Raw genomic sequence first — 26320 nt, 5'->3', positions numbered from 1 at the left:
AGGGGAGGTGAATACTGAATTAAAAGTGTTATATGAATGCGCGAAGTATAAGAAATAAAGTGAACAAGCTTGAGGCTCAGTTAGAAATTGGCTAAGTACGATGTCGTGAGAATTACAGAGACATGGCTACAAGAGGATAAGCTGGGAACTGAATATTCAGGGGTATACGTCCTGTCGAAAAGACAGGGGTGGGCAGAGGGCATGCGGTAGCTCGGTTGGTAAGGAATGAATTTCAGTCCCTTGCAAGGGGTGACATAGAACCAAAAGATATAGAGTCATTGTGGATAGAACTGAGAAATTGTAAGGGTAAAAAGACCCTAAAGGGAGTTATCTACAGGCCCCCAAACAGTAGCCTGGAGATAGGGTGCAAGATGCATCAGGAGTTAAAATTAGCATGTAACAATGGTAATGCTACGGTGCTTTTTCTTAGGGTAACCAATTTGTTCGGAAGGATATAGGTTATTAGTATATGTAATGGTGTTGTTTGATCCACACTCCATGCCAGTTGGTGGCGGTAATGCACCAAAAAAGTTGTTTGCCAACCGCCAAAAAACACTACATAGAAGAAGAAGTAATGCTACGATGGTTATGGGTGATTTCAACATGCAGGTAGACTGGGAAAATCAGGTTGGTACTGGACCCCAAGAAAGGGAGTTTGTAGAGTGCCTCCAAGATGGATTCTTAGAGCAGCTTATACCAAAGCCTACCAGGGAGAAGGCAAATCTGGATTTAGTGTTGTCATGAACCGGATTTGATAAGGGAATTCAACGTAAAGGAACCATTAGGAGGTAGTGATCATAATAGGATGTTTTAATCTGCAATTTGAGAGGGAGAAGTTAAAATGACCACCAGAGGCGCCGCACGATTGGCAGCCCCGTCAACAGTCTGTCTGTTTTTTTGTCTTTTGTTTTAATTTTTAGTGTGTTAAAAGTTTGTGTAAATGTTCTCTGGTTTATTTTATGTGGGGGGAGGGGGAGGTGGGAGGGGTAAACTTTTTTTTCCACTTTCTTACCTTGCCGGAGGTGCGATTGTTTTCCGGATCGTATCTCCGGTCGATCTGCGGCCTAACATCGATGGAGCTGGAGGCCTCCTCGGACTGACTTAGAGTCCCACCACGGGGCGTGGACTTAACATCAGAGCCGATCCCTTGCCTGGGATCGCTCTAACCGCGGCGTGCAGACTTTACATCGTGAGCTCGCAGTCTTGGGAGAGGCTGAGTCGGGAAGCTCCAACGACGCAGAGGCTCGACCAGCCCCTACGCGAGGTCCGATCGCCGGCGCACGGGAGCTGACATCCCCCCCGATGCAGGAGCTGATCGCCCCGATGTGGAGGGCCTAAACGCTGCCAGCTACGGGAGTAAAGATCGTCCCATTAACCGAGGTCTCGAAGCCCCCAACCACGGGAGAGCAAAGTAGGGAAGAGATTTGAACGTTTTTTCGCCTTCCATCGCAGTGAGGAATGTGGAGGAGTCATTGTGGTGGATGTTTATGTTAAAATATATTTTGTGCGTTCCGTTGCTTTTTATTTGTATGAGTGACTTGGCAAATGAAATTCCTCGTATATTGCAAAACATACTTGGCTAATAAAGTATTATTGTGATTATTGTGATTGTGAATCTCGGAAGTGTCAGTAGTGCAGTTGAACAAAGGGGACTATGTTGGCATGAGGGAGGAGCTGGCCAACGTTGACTGGAAAGGGACCCTAGCAGGATGACGGTAGAACGGCAATGGCAGGTGTTTCTGGGAATAATCCAGAAGATGCAGGATAATTTAATTCCCAAGAGAAATAAAAGAGTCTAAGGGAAGAGGCGGCCGTGACTGACAAGGGAAGTCAAGGACAGTATAAAAATAAAAGAGAAGGCGCACAACATAGCAAAGACGAGCGGGAAGCCAGAGTATTGGGCAACTTTTAAAGATCAACAGAAGTTAACTAAAAAGGTAATACGGGGAGAAAAGATAAAGTTTGAAGGTAAGCTAGCCAAGAATATATAGGAGGATAGTAAAAGCTTCTATAGGTATGTGAAGAGAAAAAAATTAGTTAAGACAAATGTTGGTCCCTTGAAGACAGAAACAAGCAAATTTATTATGGGGAACAATGAAATCGCAGACGAGTTGAACAGGTACTTTGGTTCTGTCTTCACTAAGGAAGACACAAACAATCTCGTAAATGTACTAGGGGACAGAGGATCTAGGGTGACAGAGAAACTGAAGGAAATTCACATTAGTAAGGAAATGGTGTTGGATAGACTGATGGGAATGAAGGCTGATGATCTAAATCCCAAAATCTTTCTGTGGCCCCCCTGAAATTTGCCATGGCCCCATATGGCCCCACGTTGGGAATCACTGGATTGGAGGATAGCTAATGTTATCCCACTTTTCAAGAAAGGATGGAGAGAGACAGCAGGGAATTATAGACCAGTTAGCCTGACATCAGTGGTGGGGAAAATTCTGGAGTCGATTATCAAAGATGCATTTGGATAGCAGTAACAGGATCGGTTCAAATCAGCATGGATTTACAAAGGTAAAATCATGCTTGACTAATCTTCTGGAATTTTTTGAGGATGTAACAAGTAAAATGGACAAGGGGAAGCCAGTGGATGAAGTGTACCTGGACTTTCAGAAAGCCTTTGATAAGGTCCCACACAGAAGATTAGTTGGCATAATTAGAGCACAAGATATTGGGGGTAAGGTATTGATAAGGTTTGAAAATTGGTTGGCAGACAGAAAACAAAGAGTAGGGATTGACGGGACACTTTCAGAATGGCAGGCTAGTGACTAGTGGGGTGCCGTAAGGCTCGGTGCTGGGACCGCAGCTATTTACAATATACATTAATGATTTAGATGAAGGAATTTAGATGAAGATGTTTCTTTTAGTAACATTAGCAAAATTTGCACATGACACAAAGCTAGGAGGCAGTGTGAACTGTGAAGACGATGCTATGAGAATACAGAATGACTTGGACAGGTTGGGTGTGTGGGCAGATGCAGTATAATGTGGATAATGTGAGGTTATCCACTTTGGAGTCAAGAACGGGAAGGCAGAATATAATCCGATTGGTGTCAGTTTAGGAAAAGGGGAAGTACAACGAGAGCTGGGGGTTCTTGTACATCAGTCACTGAAAGTAAGCATACAGGTACAGCAGGCAGTGAAGAAAGCTAATGTCATGTTGGCCTTCATAACGAGAGGAGATGAATATAGGTGCAAAGTGGTCCTTCGGCAGTTGTATAGGGCCCTGGTGAGACCACACCTGGAATATTGTGTGCAGTTTTGGTCTCCTAATTTGAGGAAGGACATTCTTGCTATTGAGGGTGTACAGCGTAGGTTCACGAGGTTAATTCCCAGGATGGCGGGATTGTCATATGATGAAAGAATGGAACGAAGGGGCTTGTATTCACTGGAATTTAGAAGGATAAGAGGGGATCTTATAGAAACATATAAAATTATTAAGAATTGGACACGCTAGATGCAGGAAATCTTTCCAGATTTTGGGGGAATCCAGAACCAGGGGTCAGTATAAGAGGTAGGCCATTTAGAACTGAGTGTTGAAAATTTGTGGAATTCTCTGCCTCAGAAGAAAGTGGAGGCCAATTCACTGGATGCACACAAAAGATAATTAGATAGAAGAGCACCTAAGGCTAGCGGAATTAAGGGGTATGGGGAGAAGGCAGTAACGGGGTACTGATTGTGGATGATCAACCATGATCACATTGAATGGCAGTGCTGGCTCAAAGGGCCGAATGGTCTACTCCTGCACCTTTTGTCTATGTATCTAGGAGTACGGAGGTTGGCGGGTGAATTTGTTGGCTGCTCTGGGGCTGCATGAGACTTTTCTTGACACTCACTGAAATTTTGCCACATTGTATCCAAGAAAAATACATTCTAGTTAATTCTTGCCTATCTTGCGAATCCCAAATAGAGACAAGCCATCTAGGCAAACATCCAGTGTCCCTTTTAAAACAGATAATACCATTTAACACCATGTTGGCAGTAAAATCTTATAGGGTGATTTCACAAAAGGTCACTGGAGCGTAGATCCGCACCCACGTGACCGAAAATTTAAACTGGAGTACACTTGGTACTTCCGGTACATGTTAGTGAATGGGAAAACACGCACTTTCACACCCGTTAAAAACATCGAAAACGGCCAGTTTTTGAGCTTCAATTTACTGTGCCAGTCGGGGTACCGTGAGGCACAGCTACCTAAATTTACAGTCCAAAAAAAAGATAGAAACTAAGGTAAATTCAAGAGGGAGCTGAAGGTGCAAAACCAGCGGAAGTGCTTAACGGACATTTGTTGTGGAGATTTAAAGATCCAAAATATCGGGAATGATCGCGTTTGCTCGCTGCATTTCATCAAAAGTAAGGCATTATTGACTTTTTTTTATCTTTATTCATTTGTTATATGAAGAGTTTTACAAGTGAAAAATCCGTCAGTAAAATTGCAAAATCGCCCATGGTTCTCAGGTGGGTTTTAACATGCAAAATGAAAACGCTTCTGAAGCTACATTTACCATTTAAATAATCGTAACTATCAATGCGTTTTGAAATAAATTTTACTCAGATGCAAGCTAAGGAATGGGATAATTGTCAGCTGTTAGTTGGACAAAATTAGGACATTTTATTATTTGCCAAAATATATTTCTCAATGTTTCTTGTTTAAAGCCTGCACAATCACCCAAATAAATAAATAAATAAATAGTTTGGGTGAATGTGCAGGCTTTAAACAAGAAACATTTTAGTTTGCTCCTTGTTTTCATACCTCTAACAATGCTTCCACCTCCCTATTATCATGCATCATTGCTAATCAGCATTTAATCTTATTGCCTGGGCATCCTATTGCGAGGATCTTTGGTCAGCACATCATCGGCTGTGGTTGTGCGCATGTGCCGCCCTGCACATGTGCACTGCCACTGCAACTGGTTGGCGTTGGCTACCTTCTCCCTCCCTTTGCATTGTGGGAGATCTGGCCGCCATTGCTGTCCGGTCGCCGTCGACCGCTGAAAACCAACGCAGAATCACTCACTGGAGCAGGAATAACTCCCTGGAGTAATTCTTGCTTCTTGGTTCTCCAAAAATATTCGAAATAGAATTTAAACAGAAGTGGACCCACCACCACCAAACTCCAAACACTGAAAAATAACAGCCTATTGCATTTTATCTGTTTATTTATTGTCTATGGTATATAGACACATTGAACTTTTATCTCCTGTTCTGTATTATGTTTACATATTCTGTTGTGCTGCAGCAAGCAAGAATTTCATTGTCTTATCTGGGACACATGACAATAAAACTCTTGACTTGGACTGAAGCAAATAAAAAAAGAGATCTTGGGGAAAAGAGCTACCTTAAATTTAATTGCATCTGGTTGGGTACCTATAGTAGGGAGAAGACTACTCCATGCTTTAATTATAATCATATAACCATATAATAATTACAGCACGGAAACAGGCCATCTCGACCCTTCTAGTCCGTGCCGAACACATAATCTCCCCTAGTCCCATATACCTGCACTCAGAATTGTGCGGGGGATCTCCATGGAGCAGCCAGGATCTCTGGATAGAAGAAATTGGGTGACGTTTTGGGTACAGACCCTTCTTTAGATTTCCTCTGGTTTTAGTATTTTTAGTTTAATTTAAAGATACAGCATGGAAACAGGCCCTTCGGCCCACCGAGTCCACTCCGACCACCCATACACTAGTTCTATCCCACACAATAGCGACGCAAGTCAAGAGTTTTTCATTCCCTCACGTGCCAGTTACAACAATAAAATCCTTACTTGCAGCAGCACACAGAAAATGTAAACATAGTACTCTATAAACAATGTTATAAATGAGAAAACAAAACAGCGTATATTTATATATGAATATATAAAAACACACACACGCACACGCACAATTGCCCTCCTTCGATTAATAATGTTCTATCGTATAGTATCGTGTGTGTAGGGAGGAACTGCAGATGCTGGTTTAAACTGAAGATAGACACAAAATGCTTGAGTAACTCAACAGGTCAGACAGAATCTCTGGACAAAAGGAAAATATTACGTTCGGTAGGCGGCGCGGCTCTGGCCAGCAGCGGCCTCTGCAGTCTGTCCGCGTTTTTATTATTTTCTGTCTGTGTTTTAATGTAGTTTTTGTTATTTTTTTGTTGGGGTGTGTGTGTGAGGGGGTGGGGTGGGGAAACTTTTTAAATCTCTCCCTGCACTGGAGACCCGACCTTTTTCTCGTCGGGTTCCGTTGTCGTTGAGGCCGCAACGAGGAGCGGCCTCCAACAGGAAGAAGCCGGGGACTCTGGTGCTACTCACCGTTGCCGTCGCGGAGCTGGCCGAGACCGGAGCGGTTGGAGCGGTGGAGGAACGCTGCTGCTGCTGCTGCCGATGCCGCTGCTGAGTCGGGGGCTGCTGCTGCGGGTCTGCGGACAGCGGCGCCGGGAGCCCGCGGATCCCTGGAGAGAGACCGCTTTTCGGGGCTCCTGCAACGGAGAATTCTCCCGCCCGTGTTGCGGGGTCAAAGAGCTCCTGGAGCGGGGCCTCACTACACCGCCCCGAGCGGCTGGAATGGCCGCGGGTACTTGCGAGCGCACACCGGGGGCTCCAACACCAAGACCCGGTGTGCGACCTCGCACCACCCGGCGTGGCTTCAATGGCCGCGGGACAATCGCCATCGCCAGCCGGGGGCTTTGACTTTGACTCTGACATCGGGGGGGGGGGGGAGAGTGCAGTGGAGAGATAATTTTTTTTTGGCCTTCCATCACAGCTATGTGATGGATGTTTATGTAAAATGTAATTATGTTGTGTCTGGGTCTATTTGTGTGTAATGTATGGCTGCAGAAACGGCATTTCGTTTGGACCTCTAGGGGTCCAAATGACAATTAAATTGACTCTTGACTCTTGACTCTTGTTTTGCGTTGGGTCTGAAAAAGGTTCCTGCCCCCCTTCGGAATGTGGGAGGAAACAAGAGCACTCGGAGAAAACCCAAGCAATCAAAGGGAAAAGGAGCAAACTCCATACAGACAGCACTCGTATTCAGGATCAATTCCGGGTCTTTGGCAATTTTAGGCAGCAACTTTATGGCCAATGTACTGTCCCATAGTCTTGAATTGAATTGAATTAAAACATACAGTAGCTGTAAAGGGGGACATAGCATCTTAGAGATTTAAGACTGAAAATGGATAGTTTCTTATTTTTTAGTAACCAAAGTTATCAACATAATTTTTTGTGTGTTGGAAAATAAAAAATAGTGGCACAGCTGGTGGACTTGCTGCAGCTCACGCCAGAGACTTGTGTTCGATCCTGTCCTCGGGCACTGTCTGTGTTGAATTTGCACATTCTCCCTGAAGGAATGTAGGTTTCCTCCCACATCCCAAAGACGCATTGGCTTTGTAGGTTAACTTGTCTCTGTAAAATTGCCCCTAATGTGTTGGGAGTGGGTGAGAAGTGGGATAACAGAACTTGTGTGAATGGGTAGACAAAAATGCTGGAGAAACTCAACGGGTGAGGCAGCATCTATGGAGCGAAGGAAATAGGCGACGTTTCAGGTCGAGACCCTTCTTCAGACTGATGTGGGGTTGCTGGGGGGGGGGGGGGGGGGGGGGGGGGGGGGGGGGGGGGAAGAAAGGAAGAGGCGGAGAGTGGGCTGAGGGAGAGCTGGGAAGCGGAGGAGAAAGCAGGGACTACCTGAAATTGGAGATGTCAATTTTCATACCGCTGGGATGCAAGATGCCCAAGCAAAATATAAGGTGCTGCTCCTTAAATTTACCATGGGCCTCACTCTGGCGCACCTGGAAAGACGGCTTGGGTCCTTGAATGGAGTCAAGGGGGGAGTTAAGGCAACAAGTGTAGCATTTCCGGTGGTTGCAAGGGAAAGTGCCAGGAGAAAGGGTGGTTTGGGTGGGAAGGGACGAATTGACCAGGGTTTTACAGAGGGAGCGGTCTCTGCGGGAAGCCGACAGGGGAGGAGATGGGAATATGTGGCCAGTGGTGGGATCCCGTTGGTAGACAAAGCTGGAGAAAATCAGCGGGTGAGGCAGCACCCATGGAGCGAAGGAATAGGCAACGTTTCGGGTCGAGACCCTTCTTCAGACTGATGTCGGGAGGGGGTCGGCAAAAAGAAAGGAAGAGATGGAGACAGTTGGCTGTGGGACAGCTGGGAATGGGAGGGGAAGGAGGGAGAAAGCAAAGACTACCTGAAATTGGAGAAGCCAATGTTCATACCGCTGGGGTGTAAACTACCCAAGCGAAATAGGAGGTGCTGTTCCTCCAATTTGCAGTGGGCCTCACTCTGGCCATGGAGGAGGCCCAGAACAGAAAGGTCGGATTCGGAATGGGAGGGGGAGTTGAGGTGCTGAGCCACCGGGAGATCAGTTTGGTTATTGGTAGGTGTTGTGCAAAGCGATCGCCAAGCCTGCACTTGGACTCACTGAGGTTGATCATACGCTGAATAATCCAACCAGAATTTTGTTTGGAAGTGGAAATAAATAATAGAAATTACATTCATTGTAATGTGTAAAAATAGATGAGATATTGTATAGGTATGTTGCAAAGCCTACCTGAAGCGTCGCTGAAAATCTGTTGCGTGTGCGCGTTTTGGCGCCGTTTAGAGGGGGGCGGGTTTAAAACGCGATTTTCTCTAGGCTGTTCAAATCGAAGATGTTCAGCCTAGTTAATTATTAACGAAAAATCGCTGTGAGACCCCGTCGCAAAAGCTATTATTAGTTTTAAAGGCCTCGTATAATAGTTATAGTAGTTTAAAAATCAATCTCTAAACCCGCAACCACCGGCAGCTGTCAGGGTCGCATAGAGCAAATAACAGAAGGTAGGCTGTTTATTTTTACATTAATAAGGGCTTCTTAAGATCCCTTTATACAAAGTTTAATATTGCGAGTAGCTCATTTTGGGCCCATTATATCCCACAGTATTTTTCTGGGCATTTGAGGCACAAATCCACCGCAATGTGAACGTTCTAAACCAGCGCGTTCACAGGAACCCACTAGAAAGCTGATTTAAATGGACTTTAATTTGCAGCAATTGAACACTAAATTCCTTCCATTTGGCCTACAAATTAATGTAAATGAGATTTAAAAATCATGTTTTATTGTGAATTATTTATGAATATTATTTGGACACTGAGGCTATTTAAAAATGTTAATCATTTATTAAGAAATGGATAGATGTTTAGATCTAGTAATTGAAGTTTGAATTAGCTACACTTGAGTAACTAACTAATTATATGCTTTAATTTCAGGTCATCCAAGTAAGATTATTTTATATTTGTTTCAGAATGGTTCAATCTACGATAACTGAAAATTTCACTCAGTTCTCTTAATTTTTAAAGAAGGTTATGGGCTTTTGACTGCACACGATCACAGCTTTTTTCTTATGTCCATAGAAAATCAATAGGGATCAAGATGCTAATTTCCAAGTATGAAGAGAAAATGGCCATAACTTTTTAAATACTTGAGATATGAAAGTGAATTAGGTGTCAAATTAAACTTTTTTTCATGCTTTAACTGATGGGATAAATTACGGACTTGATTTTTTAAATCTCAAAATTTTGCATTGCTACATTGTACTGTAATTTTGCTGCATGCCATTGTGGTATATATCATGTCTTGATTGGTGCATATGTTTAGTTTGTGACTTTATTTGAAGCAGAAATAATATGTGAATGCTTCATTGACCATAATTCTGACTGGTAACTACGCACTTCGTTCGAGCACATTATCGCACGTGTCATGCAAGCCGTCTTAAATGACCACCTAAACAGCTGCCTAGGGTGCCCGGCTGGCAACAGGGAAAAAAAGTTAAGCGAGAGCCCTGGTGAGTTCAAATCAATATATATTCACGTTACAGTAGAGGACAAGGCTTAATGCTGATTAGCATAGCATGATCACTGAATGCATCACGAGTACCTGTTTTTTTTTATATCCTGCAAATGTTTAAAATTATTTGAAGGATATAACGAGTAACAGTGCTCCTAGTTTGCAATATTTAGGCGATAAAATAAGGTGCCTTGCTTGAAAGTCCCGCTGAGTTACTCCAGCATTTTGTGTCTATTTTAAGAGTTTGCGATAAGAAGAAAACTAAAAAAAAATCAAGCATTTCCCAGTGAGATTAAAGGACCAATTTGCACTTGCACAAAAGACCAAGGGCGAAAAGATTTGTGCCGGGATGTCGCGGTGTAGCTGCAGCGGGGCCGGGCCGGGCCGCTGGGCTCTGCCCGCTTACCTGTGTTGCAGCGCCACCAGACCCAGGGTGATAACATGCGGGACGTCCAAGTGAGTGGGCCACGTGCCGGCCGCCACACAGCCGAACACGCCGCACTCCTCGCCGATACCCGACGCTTCAAACTCCATCACTCCCCTAACCCTCTACAACTTCAATAATAACCAGAAACAGAGGTGAGAAAAGAAACACAATATTTCCCCAGCTCCGCTCACTTTTCCTCTATTATGAAGAAAACAAACTGGATGCACCCCCTTCCCCGCGACGGCGCATGCTCGCTCATTGCTTGGACTGCACCAATACTTTGAAGGGGCTTCTCGTGTAAATTAATGCAAAGGATATCCGAGTATGTTAGCGAACTGGCGTTAATATTTTTGATCTGTAATTGAATAATGTAATTAATCTTCAGTTGGATAGTTTTTTCCCGCTTCTAAGAGGAGATCACCCTATTTTCCGAGGTCTTGCAGCTATCTTTCCCCCCACTACCCCCCCTGCGGCGGGGTTGGTACGGCCCCCACCCCTCGTGGTCGGGGATCGGCGCGCGGGAACCGGCGCAGCGGATTCGGCATAAGTTTGAATTGGGGCCGTTCCAGAGAAGAAGGGTCGGCGGTTAGCGACAAAGAATATATAGCTCGGCTATAGGATCGTTGGTTGGTTGGTTGGCGGCGCCAGGTAGTGCGGGGCAGTGAGCGGCAGCGGCAGCAGCGACGGGGGAGGGGTGCAGGAAAGAACTGCACATGCTGGTTTACACCGAAAATAGACACAAAACTGGATTAACTCCGCGTGACGGGCAGCAGCTCTGGTGAGAAGGAATAGGTGACGTTGCGGGTCGAGGCTCTTCTTCAGGCACCCATTCCTTCTCTCCACAGAGTGTTCAAGAAGGAACTGCAGATGCTGGAAAATCGGAGGTACACAAAAATGCTGGAGAAACTCAGCGAGTGCAGCAGCATCTATGGAGCGAAGGAAATGTGGCCTTTGCTCAGTCCATAGCTGCTGCTCCACCCGCTGAGTTTCTCCAGCATTTTTGTGTACCTTCTCTCCACAGATGTTGTTTGTCGCGACAGTAGCGCTGCCTGAGATCTGCTCGGTGTCTCCATACACTCCACGAGGTTATCTTATGTTAGCCTGCGACTATCGGGGAAACCCGTAAAATCTTTTTTTTTAAGGCACAAAAGTGTTGGAGTAACTCTGCGAGTGCGGCAGCATCTTTGGAGAATGTGGATAGGTTACTTTCGGGTCGGGATTCTTCATTTTGGATTATCCACCATGTTCATAATGCCGAGCGGCTCCTTATCTAGGCCGATGACCAGCTGTTGTCGGTTTTGTTTTGCCGCAGGCCAAACAAGCGACCGCTTTGATTAAATGTGTGCCTGCCAGAAACCGAACGGGTGTGTGTAAGAAAGTGTAACTGAAAATTGGTTTTATTTAATATTTCAGTTGAAAATTTGACCCAAGATGGAGAAAATTGAAGGTAAACTCTTGCTTTCCTAATTGGCTGATAATTTCTCTCGCTTTTTGTTTACTCCGTGTTTAAAGTGCTTTGGCAGAGGGGTAATTTCTCCTCGAACACTTGCTGTTTTGTGTGGTTGCTTAACCAGCCGACGGAGTCCGTTCATATTTGGTCTCCCCAACAGTCCTTGTCGGTGTTACTCGGTTTGACGCGAAAGTACAGTTTCGGTATTTGTTGATCTCTTAACATCTCACCGATTACATATTCCTCAGGACTTAAAATAGGGAAAAAATTGAACGAAGGCAAGACCAAGGAAGTGTATGAACTGCTGGATAGCCCAGGACAAGTGTTAATCAAGTCAAAGGACCAAATTACAGCTGGAAATGCAGCCAGGAAAGATCAGATGGTTGGCAAGGCTGCTATATCCACTAAAACCACGGTCTCTGTCTTCAAGTTACTGCAGGATGCTGGTAAGAACAAAGCAAACTTGTTTCCCTCCACAAGCTTCCCTGAAGATGGGAGCCACAGGTCTCCTCTATAGGGTGATCAGCCAAGGCATTGGGACAAAACACAGAAGTGCTGAAAGAACTCAGCAAGTCCGGCAGCATCCAGGAAAGGAATGGGCAATGTTTTAGATTGATAGGAGTGGGAGAGAAAGCTGGAAAAGAGAGGCGGGGTGTGACAAAGTATTGCGGGTGATAAGTGGATACAGGTTTGTAAGATATTACGGTTTCAGCATGTAGATAGAAAAAACACAGGTGTTCAGTACACACTTGCCAGTGTGGGATTTCTTTGTTTTACAAAAGTACACTGCAAATACTCACACATATTCACGAGACTGATAAGATATAGAATATATCACATGATATTCTAGTTGCTGTTATATACACTACATGGTTGGAAGGGGGTGATTGGCCGATGGGTGAAGTAAATGTCAAAGCGAGAGGTGAAAAGGAGACAAAATGGTATTGGATAGGGAGAGCAGGAGTGAAATAGAAATCCAGATGGTGGAACGTGGGTGGGCAAACAACAGGAAAAATGGGAGGTAAAGGGAAGTGGAGTATGCATAAAAAGGATGGCATAAGGAGCAGAATAACGGGGAGCACGTGTGGGTGGTGGGCACAGGAAAGAAAGGGGTGGTGGAGGTACTTGTTGAAGTTAGCAAATTCAATGATAGTATATTAGGTTGTAAATCACCCAGGTGAAATATGAGGTGCTCTTTCTCCTGTTTCCATGTGGTTCACTCTATAACAATGGAGGCCAAGGAGAGAGTGAAGTAGATTTATCAGCAAATGTGAGATGCAGCAGGGCTTGGCAGGCAGAGTCAAGTGGTCGGCAAAATGGTCGCCTAGTCCATGTTTGGTCTCATTGCTGTAAAGGAGGTTACGTTACACTCAGTGCCGTGGATGTGGTTTGCACAAATTGGGATATGTTACTGTACTGCCAGGGACGCTGCACAATTGGCAGCCCCCACCAACGGTGTCTTTTTTTTCGTAAATTTTTTAAAATTTTAGTGTGTTTTAAAAGTCTAAATTTTCTCCAATTTGTGTTGGTTTGGGGGGGTGGGGGGTGTCGGTCGGGGGGAAACTTTTTGAGTCTCTTACCTTGCTGGAGATGCGTTGTTTAAAAATGTTTTTTAATTTAATTACATTTTTTCACTGGATCTCTGGTTGCTCTGCGGCCTATTATCGATTGAGCTGGAGGCCTCCTCGGACTGACTTTGGACCCCACCACGGGGCGTGGACTTGACATTGGAGATGATCCCTTGCCTGGGATCGCTCCAACCGGGGCCTGTGGACTTTTCATCGAGAGCTTGCAATCTCGGGAGAGGCTAGTCGGGAGCACCAACGACGCAGAGGCTAGACCAGCCATGACGCGGGATTCGATTGCCTGCGCGGGGGAGCTGACATTCCCCACCCCCCCCCCCCCCCCCCCCCCCCCCCCTCAATGCAGGAGCTGATGCCCAGACGTGGAGGGCCCAAATGCCGCCGGCTACGGGAGCCAAGATCATCCCGTCAACGGAGGGCTCGAGGCCCACGACCATGGGAGAGGAAAGAAGGGAAGAGATTTGAACTTTGAATGTATTTTGTGTGTCTGTTGCGTTTTATTTGTATGACTGACTTGGCAAATGAAATGCCTCGTGTTACAAAACATACTTGGCTAATAAAATATTTTTGTGATTGTTGGACAAAATGCAGGTTTGGTCGCATTTGGAGTATCGTTTTCACTCTGGTCACCACACTATTGGAAGGGTGTGATTAAGCTAAAGAGGGTGCAAATAAGATTCACAAGGTTGTTGCGTTGATTGGAAGGCTTGAAGTATGGTGAGATTAGATCAACTGGGTCTGTCCTTCATAGAGGGATCGAGGCTGAGAGGTGACAAGAAAGAGGTATATAAAGTGAGTGGAATGACATAGTGAGGGTGCTTAAAACTGGAAACAATAGGTATAAGGTGAGAGGCGGGAGATTTTAAAAGGAACCCGAGCAGTATTTGAACGCAGGTATCGGGAATTAGCTGCCAGACGATGTGGAGGCAGAAACATCAACAACATTTGGTGGTGGCGTACAGTGGCAGCTTCGCTCTGACATCCTTTTGTTGTTTTTAGTTTGTTGTTAAATGTATGCCTTAGTGTATCTTTAGTTTTGTTTTATGGGGGGTGGGGGAAACCTTTCAAATCTCTTTCCTCAACGGAGATGCGACTTTTCTGTGTTATATCTCGGTCCGCACTGCAGCCTAACATCGAGGATCTGGCGGCCACTTGCTGGGGATCGACTTTGGGAACTCCAACAGTGGGAGCCTGCGCACTTAACATAGTGAAGCTTGCGATCCCTTTGTCAGGGGTCGTCTTCTGGAGCTTCGATTACCCCGAAGCGGGAGCTTTGATTGCCCAGACTGCGCATGGTTCAACTGCCCCAATCGCAGGAGAAAAGGAGGGAAGAAGATAATACGTTATTGCCATCACAGTGCGCTGTGGTTGATGTTTATGTTAATTTGTATGTAGTTGTGTGTCTTGTTGCTTTTTTGGTATGACTGTATGGCAAATCAAATTCCTTATATGTTTTTACATACTTGGCTAATAAATTAATTACAATAACCGTGTTCTGTATTTCAACTGCACATGCCCAGGTCGTAGGTCACTCGAGATAAACATTCTCGGAAGCTGAGCTGCTGCGAGTACACAGACCTGCATTTCATCCACAGTCAGGATCTGACCCGGTTCTCTGGTGCTGCAAGTGCTGTTGAATTGCTGCTGGGGTTAACAAAATTATTTCTCCACTGGTCTGTGCAGAAATCTCAGCAGTGACAATATAACGTGCACAAATTGCATGACAAAAACGTACGTGAGGGCCAATTTCTCGGCATTAATATCGGAATTTGAGTGGAGGTGTTGACATGACAGAGGGTGGGGACTATTCACGGGAAGAGAAAGGCCTTTGGGTCAAACCTGAACCAAGGGCCTGTTTCCGTGCTGTGTCCCTAAACCAAATTAATCTGACTAGGTAAAGGTAAGCCATCGGAGGATGCAGGGAGGGTGGACGAGGGAACAGGTGGGGTTGAAGGGAGGAAGGAAAGTTGTCTGGGACAAAATTCTGAGACCAAAAATAACTAGGGAGCTTAGGTGTGAGGGGAAAGGTTTAATAAGAACCTGAGGTTCAACTTTTTTTCACACTAGGTGGTTTGGAAGTTACTAAGGCAGGTATAACAACTTTTTGAAAGAGATTTGGACATGCGCATGGATAGGATCTCTCTCTTTATCATGAATGACCTTTTGACAAATCCCATGATTCCTGTATTTTTCGGAATACTGAACACGTTTATAAATACAATACAATTTAAGCGGCATCTGGCCAGATACTTGATTGAGCAATAAAGGGATATGGAATTAATGCAGGCAAGGTGCATGAGTAGAGGTGTGTATGATGATTAGCATGAACACTGAGCCAAAGGGTCTGTTTCTATGTTTTTGCCTGGCAATACTTTGTTGCTGAAGTCTTTTTGGAGAATTGCAATCTCTTCAATGTTCATATTGATATTTATTTCTAAGATAGACACAAATTGCTGGAGTAACTCAGCGGGTCAGGCAGCATCGCTGGAGAGAAGGAATGGGTGACATTTCGGGTCGAGGCCCTTCAGTCTCGACCCGAAACGCACCCATTACTTCTCTCCAAAGATTCTGCCTGTCCTGCTGAGTTACTCCAGCTTTTTGTGTCTCTTTGGTTTAAACCAGCATCTGCAGTTCCTTCTTACACATTGATAATTATTTCTGTTGTTCAAAAGGGATAAAAACGGCATTTGAGAAGCAGTGCGGAGAAACTGCATTTGTAGCAGCAAATTGTCACATGATTCCAATTGAGTGGGTTTGTCGAAGAGTTGCCACCGGCTCTTTCCTGAAAAGAAATCCTGGTGTAAAAGAAGGCTTCAAGTTTTTGCCTCCAAAGATGGAAATGTTCCTTAAGGTATTTGTGACACTACAATCTTCTCAGCCTGACGTTTTGTGGTTGCTCTTCCTTTTATATAGGTAGTCATTATTTTATTTCCTGTAGTTGAGTATGGAAACAGTGCAACAATACCTTTTCTATGCAGTTCAACACTAAATATCACTCTTCAGTGAATTAATACCGTAGAGAGTATTTTGCATTACCTTTCAGAATTTTTTTTTTTCTTTTGTATTCTTGGAATTAACAGCTTTTTCAAACATTTTTCCTGTAATACTGCGAAGGAGAGGTGAAGCTCGCGTACTCGGTAATGCTCACTGTTTTGGTACTTGTTTACATGGTACTTGTTTTGGGCTGGCAGGCCGTTGTTGCAAATGTCAAAATAATCTTGGATTATAAGATTTCAAAATAGTTGATGAAATTACAGGTGTGGTGTTTTTGGTGTTTAAAAAATACAGTGTGGAAGCGAGCCCTTCGGCCTACCAAACCTCCACCGATCGTGTTCACCGTACACTAGTTATATCCTACACATTAGGGACAATTTGCAGAAGCCAATCATCTTATGAACCTGCACATCTTTGGAATGTGGGAGGAAATCGGAGCACCCGTGGAATACCCACACATCACAGGGAGAATGTACAAACTCTGTACGTATAGTGTTGTAATTGTTGAAGTGATGTGAAGATAAGAGCCAATATCTGTGGCTTGAGAGATTCTTCTGCACAATGAAATCCTGATCTGAGGTTGAGGAATAAATATTGAATAGAGCACAGGATCATCACAATATTCCCAGTGGCCTTTTTTTGCCTAAAGATATTTGCCTCGGCAAATATCTGATATCGGCATCTCCGGCAATATAGAAATTGGTCTGGTCTACAGCCAACCTAGATTTTCTGCTCTGAACAAGAGTTTTGAGACCTGTTTTATGGTAGGAAATGCCATATTAAACAACTAATTTGTTCAAATTCTCTTAGGATGATGCTAACAATGACCCACAGTGGTCTGAAGAACAAGTGATTGAAGCTCGGTTTAATTGCGGGGGGCTTCAAATTGAGAGATGTGAAGTGGACATCATGAATCGTTCCACTTTGGCTGTATTTGAGATATTGGAGAAGGCCTGGGCAACTCAAGACTGCACACTTGTGGATATGAAAGTTAGTAATCATCTTGCTATAAAATAAGTGCTGAATCACTGGTTTTCCATGAATTAATTGACAACTTTGTATTCCACAGGTGGAGTTTGGGGTTTGTGCTGGTACCAAGGAAATTTTGCTTGCTGACGTCATTGACAATGATTCCTGGAGATTATGGCCTTCAGGGGATCGAAGCCTGCAAAAGGATAAACAGGTGTGCATTCAATCAGCAGATGTAACAGTTTTAAAATTAGAAGTAGAAAGACCCTCTGTGAAGCCTCACCTATCCTAAATCCCCAATCTCTAACATTTGGCAGCATGGTTGAAGATTTTGTTGAAGAGACTGGGGCACCTTTCAGAGGTGAGCATGGAAATGGCAGGGAGATCTCAAGAGTTGGACTACCTCAAGGTTGCCTCCTAGATTAGCAAGACTGTTTCTGTCTACTGCTGTTGCTCTCCTGGATTGTCTTTCATTTTATTAACGTACAAGCTAATGAATCTCCCTTTTTGCCTATTTGTGGAACTATTGTGTTCAGTTTGTATTTTTTGCCTGTCAGGTTTATCGTGATCTCAAGGAAGTGACTCCTGAAGCTCTGCAGATAGTCAAGAGAAACTTTGAATGGGTAGCGGACAAGGTACAGGTATGTCAAAGTTTATTCAACATCAGTCAAAACGAAGCTTCTATGAAAGACTAGACCAAGTGCAGACCAGTTGGGTCTGTTCCCCCAACGTGCGGTTGTAGGGGGGAGGGGGGAGGCGGCATGCAGCGCCACACACTAACTATCTCTCCCTGCACTCGTGCTAATTACATATAAATTAGGTGCAGGAGTAGGCCATTCGGCCCTTCGAGCCTGCACCGCCATTCAATATGATCATGGCTGATCATCCAACTCAGTATCCCGTACCTGCCCTCTCTCCATCCCCCCCTGATCCCCTTAGCCACAAGGGCCACATCTAACTCCCTCTCAAACATAGCCAATGAACTGGCCTCAACTACTCTCTGTGGCAGAGAGTTCCAGAGATTCACCACTCTCTGTGTGAAAAAAGTTCTTATCTCGATTTTAAAGGATTTCCCCCTTATCCTTAAGCTGTGACCCCTTGTCCTGGACTTCCCAACATCGGGAACAATCTTCCTGCATCTTCCTGTCAACCCAAAGCATTGTACTTGTTTTATTACTTCGGTAAGAGCTAACGGGTGTGAACAGGTGATTGGTGGGCTGAATGGCCTGTTTCGATACTGTATCAGAATTAAATCTCTAGTTTCTTGCATTCTATTGTTCTACTGAATAATCTTTTTATTCTAAAGTTAAGTTGATTTGAAGCTCTGTCTATAATAATGTCTGTGTGGGTCTATGATCGTACCCATCCTACAAATTTTCAAATTTAACATTCTGAATTATTATTCAAATAACTTCCATGGACTCCCCAGTCTTTTGCCTTTGTAGAATGCTGTTTTTCTTTATCAGATTTTGCATTTCTCAGTTTATTTTTGACCCACATTGCCGTCAACCATCCAAATCTTGTAGTGAAAATCTTGAAGTGTTACATTTTGAATAAATTGAAAAACAATTGCATTAATTTGGTGATTATTTTTTTTTTTCAAATATCTGTGCAGAACCTGCTGGTGACAAAGACCTCCGTAAGAGTGGTGGTGATCATGGGATCGCGCAGTGATCTTGGGCATAGCCAAAAAATAAAACAAGCATGTGCAAATTATGGCATACCTTGTGAACTACGCATTTCATCAGCTCACAAAGCTACTGATGAGACACTGAAGATTAAAGCAGAATATGAAGGTAAGCGGAGAATAACATTTTGTCGAGATTAAATTATGGGTGTAGGGTGACAATTCCAATAAACTTTTTTTTGTTTTTGTTTTTGTTTTTTCTTGTTTTGCGTCTGTGGGTGAGGCCTCTGACCTTATAGGTGATCATGTAACAATTTGAAATATAAAAAGCTTAATTTGTAGATTCCTGTGTTTTTAGAAAGTACATATACAACATTCATAGAGGAGGGTCTTGACCTGAATCATTAGCTATCCAGAAATGCTGCCTCACCCGCTGAGTTACTCCAGCACTTTTTTATTTAAAAATGGATGTTGCTTATAGGTGAGAAGAAGATTATTTCATTGATCACCCCAGGATGATTTTATCTTTGGGGAAAATAAGTTGTTTACAGTCAACTGCTCGAGCAACCAATCTGAATTGGCTGATACCAAAAAGGTTTCCGTTACTTCAGCCGATTTTGTTTTCTAATGGTAAATGGCTCTTTGCCAGTTTTCCGACCTTGCCTCTGTTTTCCAAGTCGCTTCCAAAACAAGACTGTAACCTTGGCCTTGTTACTACAACCATCTGCCAATCCAATGCACCTCACCCATATCCCTCTACCACTGGCTAGGCTCTCACCTACCCCATCTGGCTTCAAGCATAAATTCCCTCCTTTCTCCTTGTATGGTATGTATAAAAGCTTTGGGATTTTCTTTTATCTGATTGACCATTCCAATCAGAATAATTCCTTGAAAGATGTTGCAAGTTTCACTCCTTTCAGGCCTGTAATCTTAAATATTTGTTACTGCAACGTGTAACATTGTGTTTAAAAGATCTTAAGCATTTTAGCGTACTAAGAGAAGTCCACCATAAGCCATTGCAACTACAAACACAATCATAGTTTTTCATTTATTGTTGCTCGAAATTGATTAAAAATGTTAGACTGTATGCTGATTTAAATGTTATTTTGTGATAGACGTTAATACTAGCCATTGCCATCAAAATGTTGTTTATTTCAAGTGTTAATTTTGTCATTTGATGGTTTTTATTTTCAAAACGTAATTTAACTATTTTATCACTAACATATCACCGTGCACAGATATGTGTTTAAGTTCATCGGATGTGTTAATTGCATCCAGTGCAAAGAAACAATGCTTCACAAAAGTGTTTTGCTGTTTCTCTGAATATATGCTTGTGCCTTTCTCTTTGATTTTAAAATTATTAAGTCTGCGTCGCGTTGCCCCTTCTCTTTTGCAGATTTAGCAATTTCTTATCAACTTTGTTTGCTTTTTCAGACACCGAGTTACTCATTGAATGGGTCTTAACACTAATTGTCTAGAATTCTGTTTGCTTTATTTCAACATTTTCTGTTTTCAGTTTCTCTTTATCAATGTTTTGCCATTAATTTGCTTATTTTAATCTTCGCACTTCTTAAGGTTCTCCTCATTAGATTTAATGTCCTCGTCTGTTCCAAGTTATCCATTATTTGAAGATCACGGACTCTTATATTGTTAGTGCCCTGACTTTTACATTCTACAAATTTCAAACATAAAAGTTATTATGGCACATTTCTATGTGAAGAGCATTATTTGTATCTATTATATTTAGATGCTTGACCTTAAATCATTGAAATAGTTTGCCTATGTTGTATTTGCCATCTTGGTATTAACAATCTTTACAATACTATTCCTTTGTAACAATAATGCTGAAACTGATGTGTAAGAAACACTTAATTCCTTTAAAATGGTGGACCATTTGTCTTAAGTTAGTTCTTAGAACATTGTCTCCAATATAATTCCACCCACCCTCTGCAGCTTGCAGTTTGAGTTGTTGTATACTAATGCCTTTGATATAAATTAGGGCTTTGCTAATTTAGACTCTTCTGTGTTTATAATGTTTAATTGCGATAATGCCTGAAACATGACAAAGTGAATGCTGCATGTAGAGTTTTTAAAAATTTAAGAAATTATGGTGCATAATGTAAGTAACTCAAACTTCCAGGCAGCTTCTGTTGGGAACACCAGACTTTTTCCAGCTCTGATAAAGGAAGACATTTCATAGCTGAAGTACAAAACAAAAAGCAGATTGTCTAGCTGTAATAGTATCACATGCCTTCCATGAAATTATGTTTTGCTTAGGCCTTACTTTCACTCACATGCTTTTTGATTGATATTCACAGTTGATTAAGTTATTGTACAAAGAGGCAGCTGTGTGCTGCAAAATATTTGACCTATAATCAGAAAAGTACATTAGGCTACAATTTATTTTAGTATTTCTCAATTTGCAACTTGATATGAAAGCAAAATGAATTGCATAAGAAGTTTCTACCGTTGTGATCTCAATTATGTTCATTATTTGTTACTGTATACTTGTGTGCTTCACCTCCTCTCAGCTTTTATCTACCCAAGTTGGAATACTGAACTGTTTCAACATCAGAAAATGCTGGGGGGGGGGACTCAAGGTCAAACAGCATCTCTGAAAAGAGAAAGTTAACATTGCTGGTCAAATAAAAGTAATTTTATCTTCAGCTTTACAGCATCTGCAGTTTTTTCATGTACTGGTGCTCGGACAACATTTTTGAACAAAATGGTCCTGTAGCGATCCACTGTCTGCCTTTGTTTACTTCATAATCTATACTTTAATACATTTTCTGGAATTTTATCTTTTTATTTGACTTTACGAAATCTCTCAAGGCACACCCTAGAATTGCATGCTAGCATCATGAGCATTTAGTTCCATTGTTAACTTGTGAAACTGATGTTACTTTTTTTATTTTTAAGACTTTTTTCCGTCGGGAATGTGGTGCTGCCCATTCATTAATTTAATTGACTCAACTGCTATCTTTCACCCTACCCTCAAATTCATTTGGCATCTCTGTCTACATCACAGGGGACAGATTTTGACTGATGTGTATTACAAATCCACAGATTTCCAGTTATCTTGACTGCCACTCCCACTCTGCATCCTGTAAAGACGCCATCCCCTACTTTCAATAAATGTCACTGCTGTATCTGCTCCCAAGATGAGGCTTTCTGCTGTAGGATATCGAAGATATTCTCTTACATGGTTTCTCTTTCTTCCCCCCCCTCCAACCTCCTGTCACAGGTGGATGCCTCACTTGCATCTTTTTTGTGTCCTGTAGTGCTGGTATTGATCCCCTGCCTCCCAGATGGATAAGGATCGTCCTGGTGCTTGCCTTTCACCCCACCAGCTTTTGCATCCAACTCGTTGTTCTCCAACATTTCTGCAGCTTCAACAAGATCCCACCCTCCATCCCGATCACTTTCCACGGAAACCACTTCCCTCTGCAACTCTTTGGTTCACCCAGCCCTTCCTACCCTTAGAGCACCCCCCCCCCCCCCCCCCCCCCCCCCCCCCCCCCCCAGGTACTTCCCCTGCAATAGCAGGTAATGCAACACCTGTCGCTATACCTCCTTTCAACCATCGAGGGACCCCAGCAGCCTTTCCAGGCAAGACAGAACTTCACATGCACCTTCTCTAACCTCGTCTACTGCATTCATTACTCCCAACGTGGCCTCCTTCACATTGGCGAGAACCAGCATAGACTCAGTGACAGTTCAGACTAGTGTTTGGTCATCCAAGGCCTACTGGATCTTCTAGTTGCGAACCATTTTAACTCGCTTCTCATTCCCATACTGACTTTTCTGTCCCGGTCTGTCTCCATTGCTAGAGTAAAGCAACGTGCAAATTGAAGGAACAATTTCCGCTTGGGTAGCTTAGAACCTAACAGTATGAACATTGAATCTTCCAGTTTCAGGTAACTGGCTAACAACTCTCTTCCCTGTGACCAACCAGGATGAGCAACCATTTCTCTTACTATGTGTCCCTCTTTCACCTTTGGCTCTTCTAGCCACATTTCGTGCCTCTTCTCTTCTGATCTCACAGCTTTTTGTCTTTTTCCTATCTTTAACCTTTGTCCTTCCACTGTCAAAGCCCCCTTGTCTGTATCCACCTAACACTTGCCTGGCTTTGTCCTAACCCCCACTTCTCCAGTTTTCATCCCCCTACTGCTATCAGTCTGACATGGGGTCTGGACTCAAACCTAGATGCTGCCTGACTTGCTGAGTTACTCCAATCTTGTTTTTTGGTAAACCGGTATCAGCAGTTCCATGTGTCTGCATATTTTGAACTCCATTTGTTTTTGGTTTATTTACATTTTAAATTTGTGATGCAAAATGAACTTGTGGTTAAATAGGAAGGACTGAATCTCTGGTGGCATTTGAGAATCATCTTTGTTTCTTAACTTTTAGGTGATGGTGTTCATACTGTATTTGTGGCAGTTGCTGGTAGAAGTAATGGTTTGGGGCCAGTGTTGTCTGGAAACTCCACCTGTCCTGTAATAAACTGCCCTCCCATATCTGCTGATTGGGGTGCTGAAGATATTTGGTCATCGTTGCGAATGCCCAGTGGTAAGTTGTTGGAAAAACTTTAGACGGCTCCTTAAGTAATGTGTAATACTTAATTTAGTATTCTTTGCACTGAGAAAGTGAACAATGCACAATGAAAGGAGAAATTTATTGATATATTCCTTTGATTTGGCAACTTCAACATCTGCCAGTGTTTTCAGTGTCATGATTGTAGCTCTACCTTTGCGATCCTATATCATGTAGCATTGTAAGTGGCTCTATCAGTTAACCACCTAACATGAGACATCAAACTAGTGAAGCTAAAATACCTGGAGCAAATTGACTGCATCCATTGCTTCTGAATTACTATGTAACCTGTTACAACATGCGCTGTTCGGGTTATGTTCAGAAAATGAGAAGATGACTAGTGGTTCTTTATTTAGATTTTCAAAGCTCATTGAACAAGATGGCACATAACAAACAAAACTAGGAGTGGGATTGGAGCTCGTGGATTAACATGGGTTTAGAAATGCTTCATACTTAAGCAATACATGGGTCACTCTCTGGTTTGTATTAATAATGGAGTTATCAGAGTGCATGGGTCTTTGATATTTACAATGTACGTCAATGACTACCTCTTCAGATCTATCTGAAGTATTGTGTCCAATTGATTATTCTACAACTTTCCCCCTTTAACAGACTGTTCATTGATGCTGCGGTAAAATAAGGGAGGGCTCATTTAGTGTTGATTGTTGTGGTTCGAGTGGAGAATTGGGTGGTGTGGTGGAGAGATGCACAATATTTTTTTTACTGCTGTAAAATGTTTTCTTGGTAGAAAAGATGAGTGCTTTCTAATTGTACTACATATTGTTTCCCTAGGCCTTGGCTGTTCCACTGTTCTATTTCCCGAGGCAGCTGCCCTTTTTGCTGCTCAGATCTTTGGTCAGTTTGATCATTTGGTGTGGGCCAAGCTACGGGCAAACATATTGAGCACTTGGATCTCATTGAAGCAAGCTGACAAACAGTTAAGAAACCAGTGATCGAAAGGTTGTACCTTCAGAGAAGTTCAGCCACATTTGGAGGATCAAGGATGCTAATTTTGAATTTTCAAATGTTTATCTTTGTGTAATTCTGATCAGGCATAACATTATTGAAAACATTATTTACCCAAATGCAGCTATTGCTGCGAGTAGAATGGATGAGGTTTTCATTAATTATTTTTGGGAAATTATTTTCAAAACTTGATAATCATCTTTTATAATTAAGATGCAATATTAGGAGTTTATTCCACTTGCTAATCTTGTAGATGATACCAATAATGTTCAGTGATTATAGCCCTAAGGAAGTCTGTCAATTTATGAATAAAGTTAGTTGATTCCTTCAATGCTTATGATTTTATTTCAATAACTGCTAAATAAACATTATCAGAAATGGGGAAACATTTTGAAATTATATTGTTCAAGTTAACCATCACATCACTTTGGGTAAAATGCAAAGAAGTGAGCTCTTCCGCAGCACCTCAGCTGAAGCACATTCTACCTGAATAATCCTTGCTCCTTTAACAGTTCCAGCCATAGCTAATGGTCCTTGTTTCCCCAAATAAATGCAGATTATTTTATTGTCACACGCACTACGGTACAGTGAAAAACCTTTGTTGCATGCGGACCAGTCATCGGAAAACTATAAATGATTACAATTAAGCCATCCACAGTGTACAGGTACATGATAGAGGGAAAGACGTTTTCCGCCAGAAAAAGGTAGAGTAAAGTCTAATCCAAGTAAAGATAGTCCAAGGATCTCCAATGAGGTAGATGATATTACATCATGGTGAGTTATGGCTTTTGTGGCTAATTTAAGAACAGTATGTGTTGGTGTGCAACACCAGCTGAGCTGGAATTTCAATAAGATAAATATGCAGCAAGTTAGCGGCTGGAGCAGCGGGATACGCTGGCCTTTTTGTTATAGAGTGTAAAATTGTTCAGTGACTTATTCATTGAATGGTTACTATTTATATTGCTCTTGCTGTAGTTTAATACATTGTGGGTACAGTGGGATTACTTTTCCTTCGTAAATCAATTGTGTAACGTAAAATGTTACAAAATGTTTTATGGAGGCGTGATTGCTTAGTTGCAAGTGGTGGGAAAATCTTGAATGACCTTCAATCACCTGGTAACTGTTGGAAAGTGCTCAGTCTGTGCTTAGCTATAGGGCATAGTTGTAAGATGAAAGATTTAAAGGACCGAGGTGTTTTTTTTTCCACACTCTTAGGCTGCCATTTTTTCAGCTGCATGCATCCCGCTGCCCACATAGTTTCCGGTCTTGCCTGTTAGTAGTATTTTTATTATACTGTAGAGGGTGCATGAGAGAGCCCAGAATGAAGGCGAGAAGCCAGGCAAATTCTGTTGAGGCTTTAATGAGCACAGCACACTACTCTGCACTTCAGTGAGAGACTGAAGGCTGGTCTTGCGCCAAAAATCCATGCTCTTATCCTCGTAGCTGGAAGCCGCCCCCAGACCTGTCCATCAAGTGCCGAGGGGGATGAACCAGGGAGTGGCCTACTCCCCAGGAACCGCCACAATACCATAATTTTAAATTACACTAGACCAAGTGCAGACCCGTTGGGTCTGTTCCCCCAACATGTGGTTGCTGGGGAGGGGGGGGGCTAGGGAGGGCAGCATGCGGCGTCACACATACTAACTACCCCCCGCACACACGCTAACTACCCCCCGCACACACGCTAACTACCCCTCTTGATATTATATTAATATAATTAATTTGCTCCTTTTACCCCATAACCGCCCTATCCACTGACGCATAGCCCCCAACTCGCAGGCGTGTCTAGAGAGGGAGGGAGTAGGGGCAGAGACAGGAGGGGGTGATGGGGGGAGGGGAGAGACAGAGTGAAATGCAACCGTGCGTCATGCGTTCAGAATGTTCTGGAAATA

At 43.1% G+C, this 26320-nt stretch overlaps 2 protein-coding genes across 4 annotated transcripts in view; one reads left to right on the top strand and one right to left on the bottom strand.

Moving 5' to 3' along the window:
- The window catches only part of ppat (phosphoribosyl pyrophosphate amidotransferase), a 44893-nt gene extending 34476 nt beyond the window's left edge, over positions 1–10417 (bottom strand). Inside the window, exon 1 of the mRNA XM_055635726.1 lies at positions 10226–10417. Coding sequence (XP_055491701.1) covers positions 10226–10353 — 128 coding nt within the window. The 5' untranslated portion in view covers positions 10354–10417. The remainder of the gene's footprint in view (positions 1–10225) is intronic.
- Positions 10418–10770: 353 nt separating this feature from the next.
- Positions 10771–24759, top strand: paics (phosphoribosylaminoimidazole carboxylase, phosphoribosylaminoimidazole succinocarboxamide synthetase). Of its 3 annotated transcripts, none has more exons than XM_055635738.1 (10): positions 10771–10894; positions 11658–11693; positions 11945–12142; positions 15952–16130; positions 17084–17263; positions 17343–17456; positions 17800–17883; positions 18858–19038; positions 23280–23438; positions 24255–24759. In XM_055635738.1, exons 2-10 carry the CDS (start codon positions 11678–11680, stop codon positions 24413–24415), a joined length of 1272 nt encoding a protein of 423 aa, XP_055491713.1. In that variant the 5' UTR covers positions 10771–10894; positions 11658–11677; the 3' UTR covers positions 24416–24759. The 3 variants fall into 3 exon arrangements, with proteins under 3 accessions (XP_055491713.1, XP_055491722.1, XP_055491731.1); XM_055635747.1 differs by having other exon boundaries at positions 10776–10872; positions 11660–11693; XM_055635756.1 differs by lacking the exon at positions 10771–10894 and adding an exon at positions 11006–11024 and having other exon boundaries at positions 11660–11693.
- Positions 24760–26320: the final 1561 nt, after the last annotated feature.

This window comes from Leucoraja erinacea, chromosome 1, assembly GCF_028641065.1.
Source record: "Leucoraja erinacea ecotype New England chromosome 1, Leri_hhj_1, whole genome shotgun sequence".
Lineage (NCBI taxonomy): Eukaryota > Metazoa > Chordata > Chondrichthyes > Rajiformes > Rajidae > Leucoraja > Leucoraja erinaceus.
Note: the sequence above shows the minus strand (reverse complement) of the source record. Positions and strands in the feature narration are given on the sequence as shown.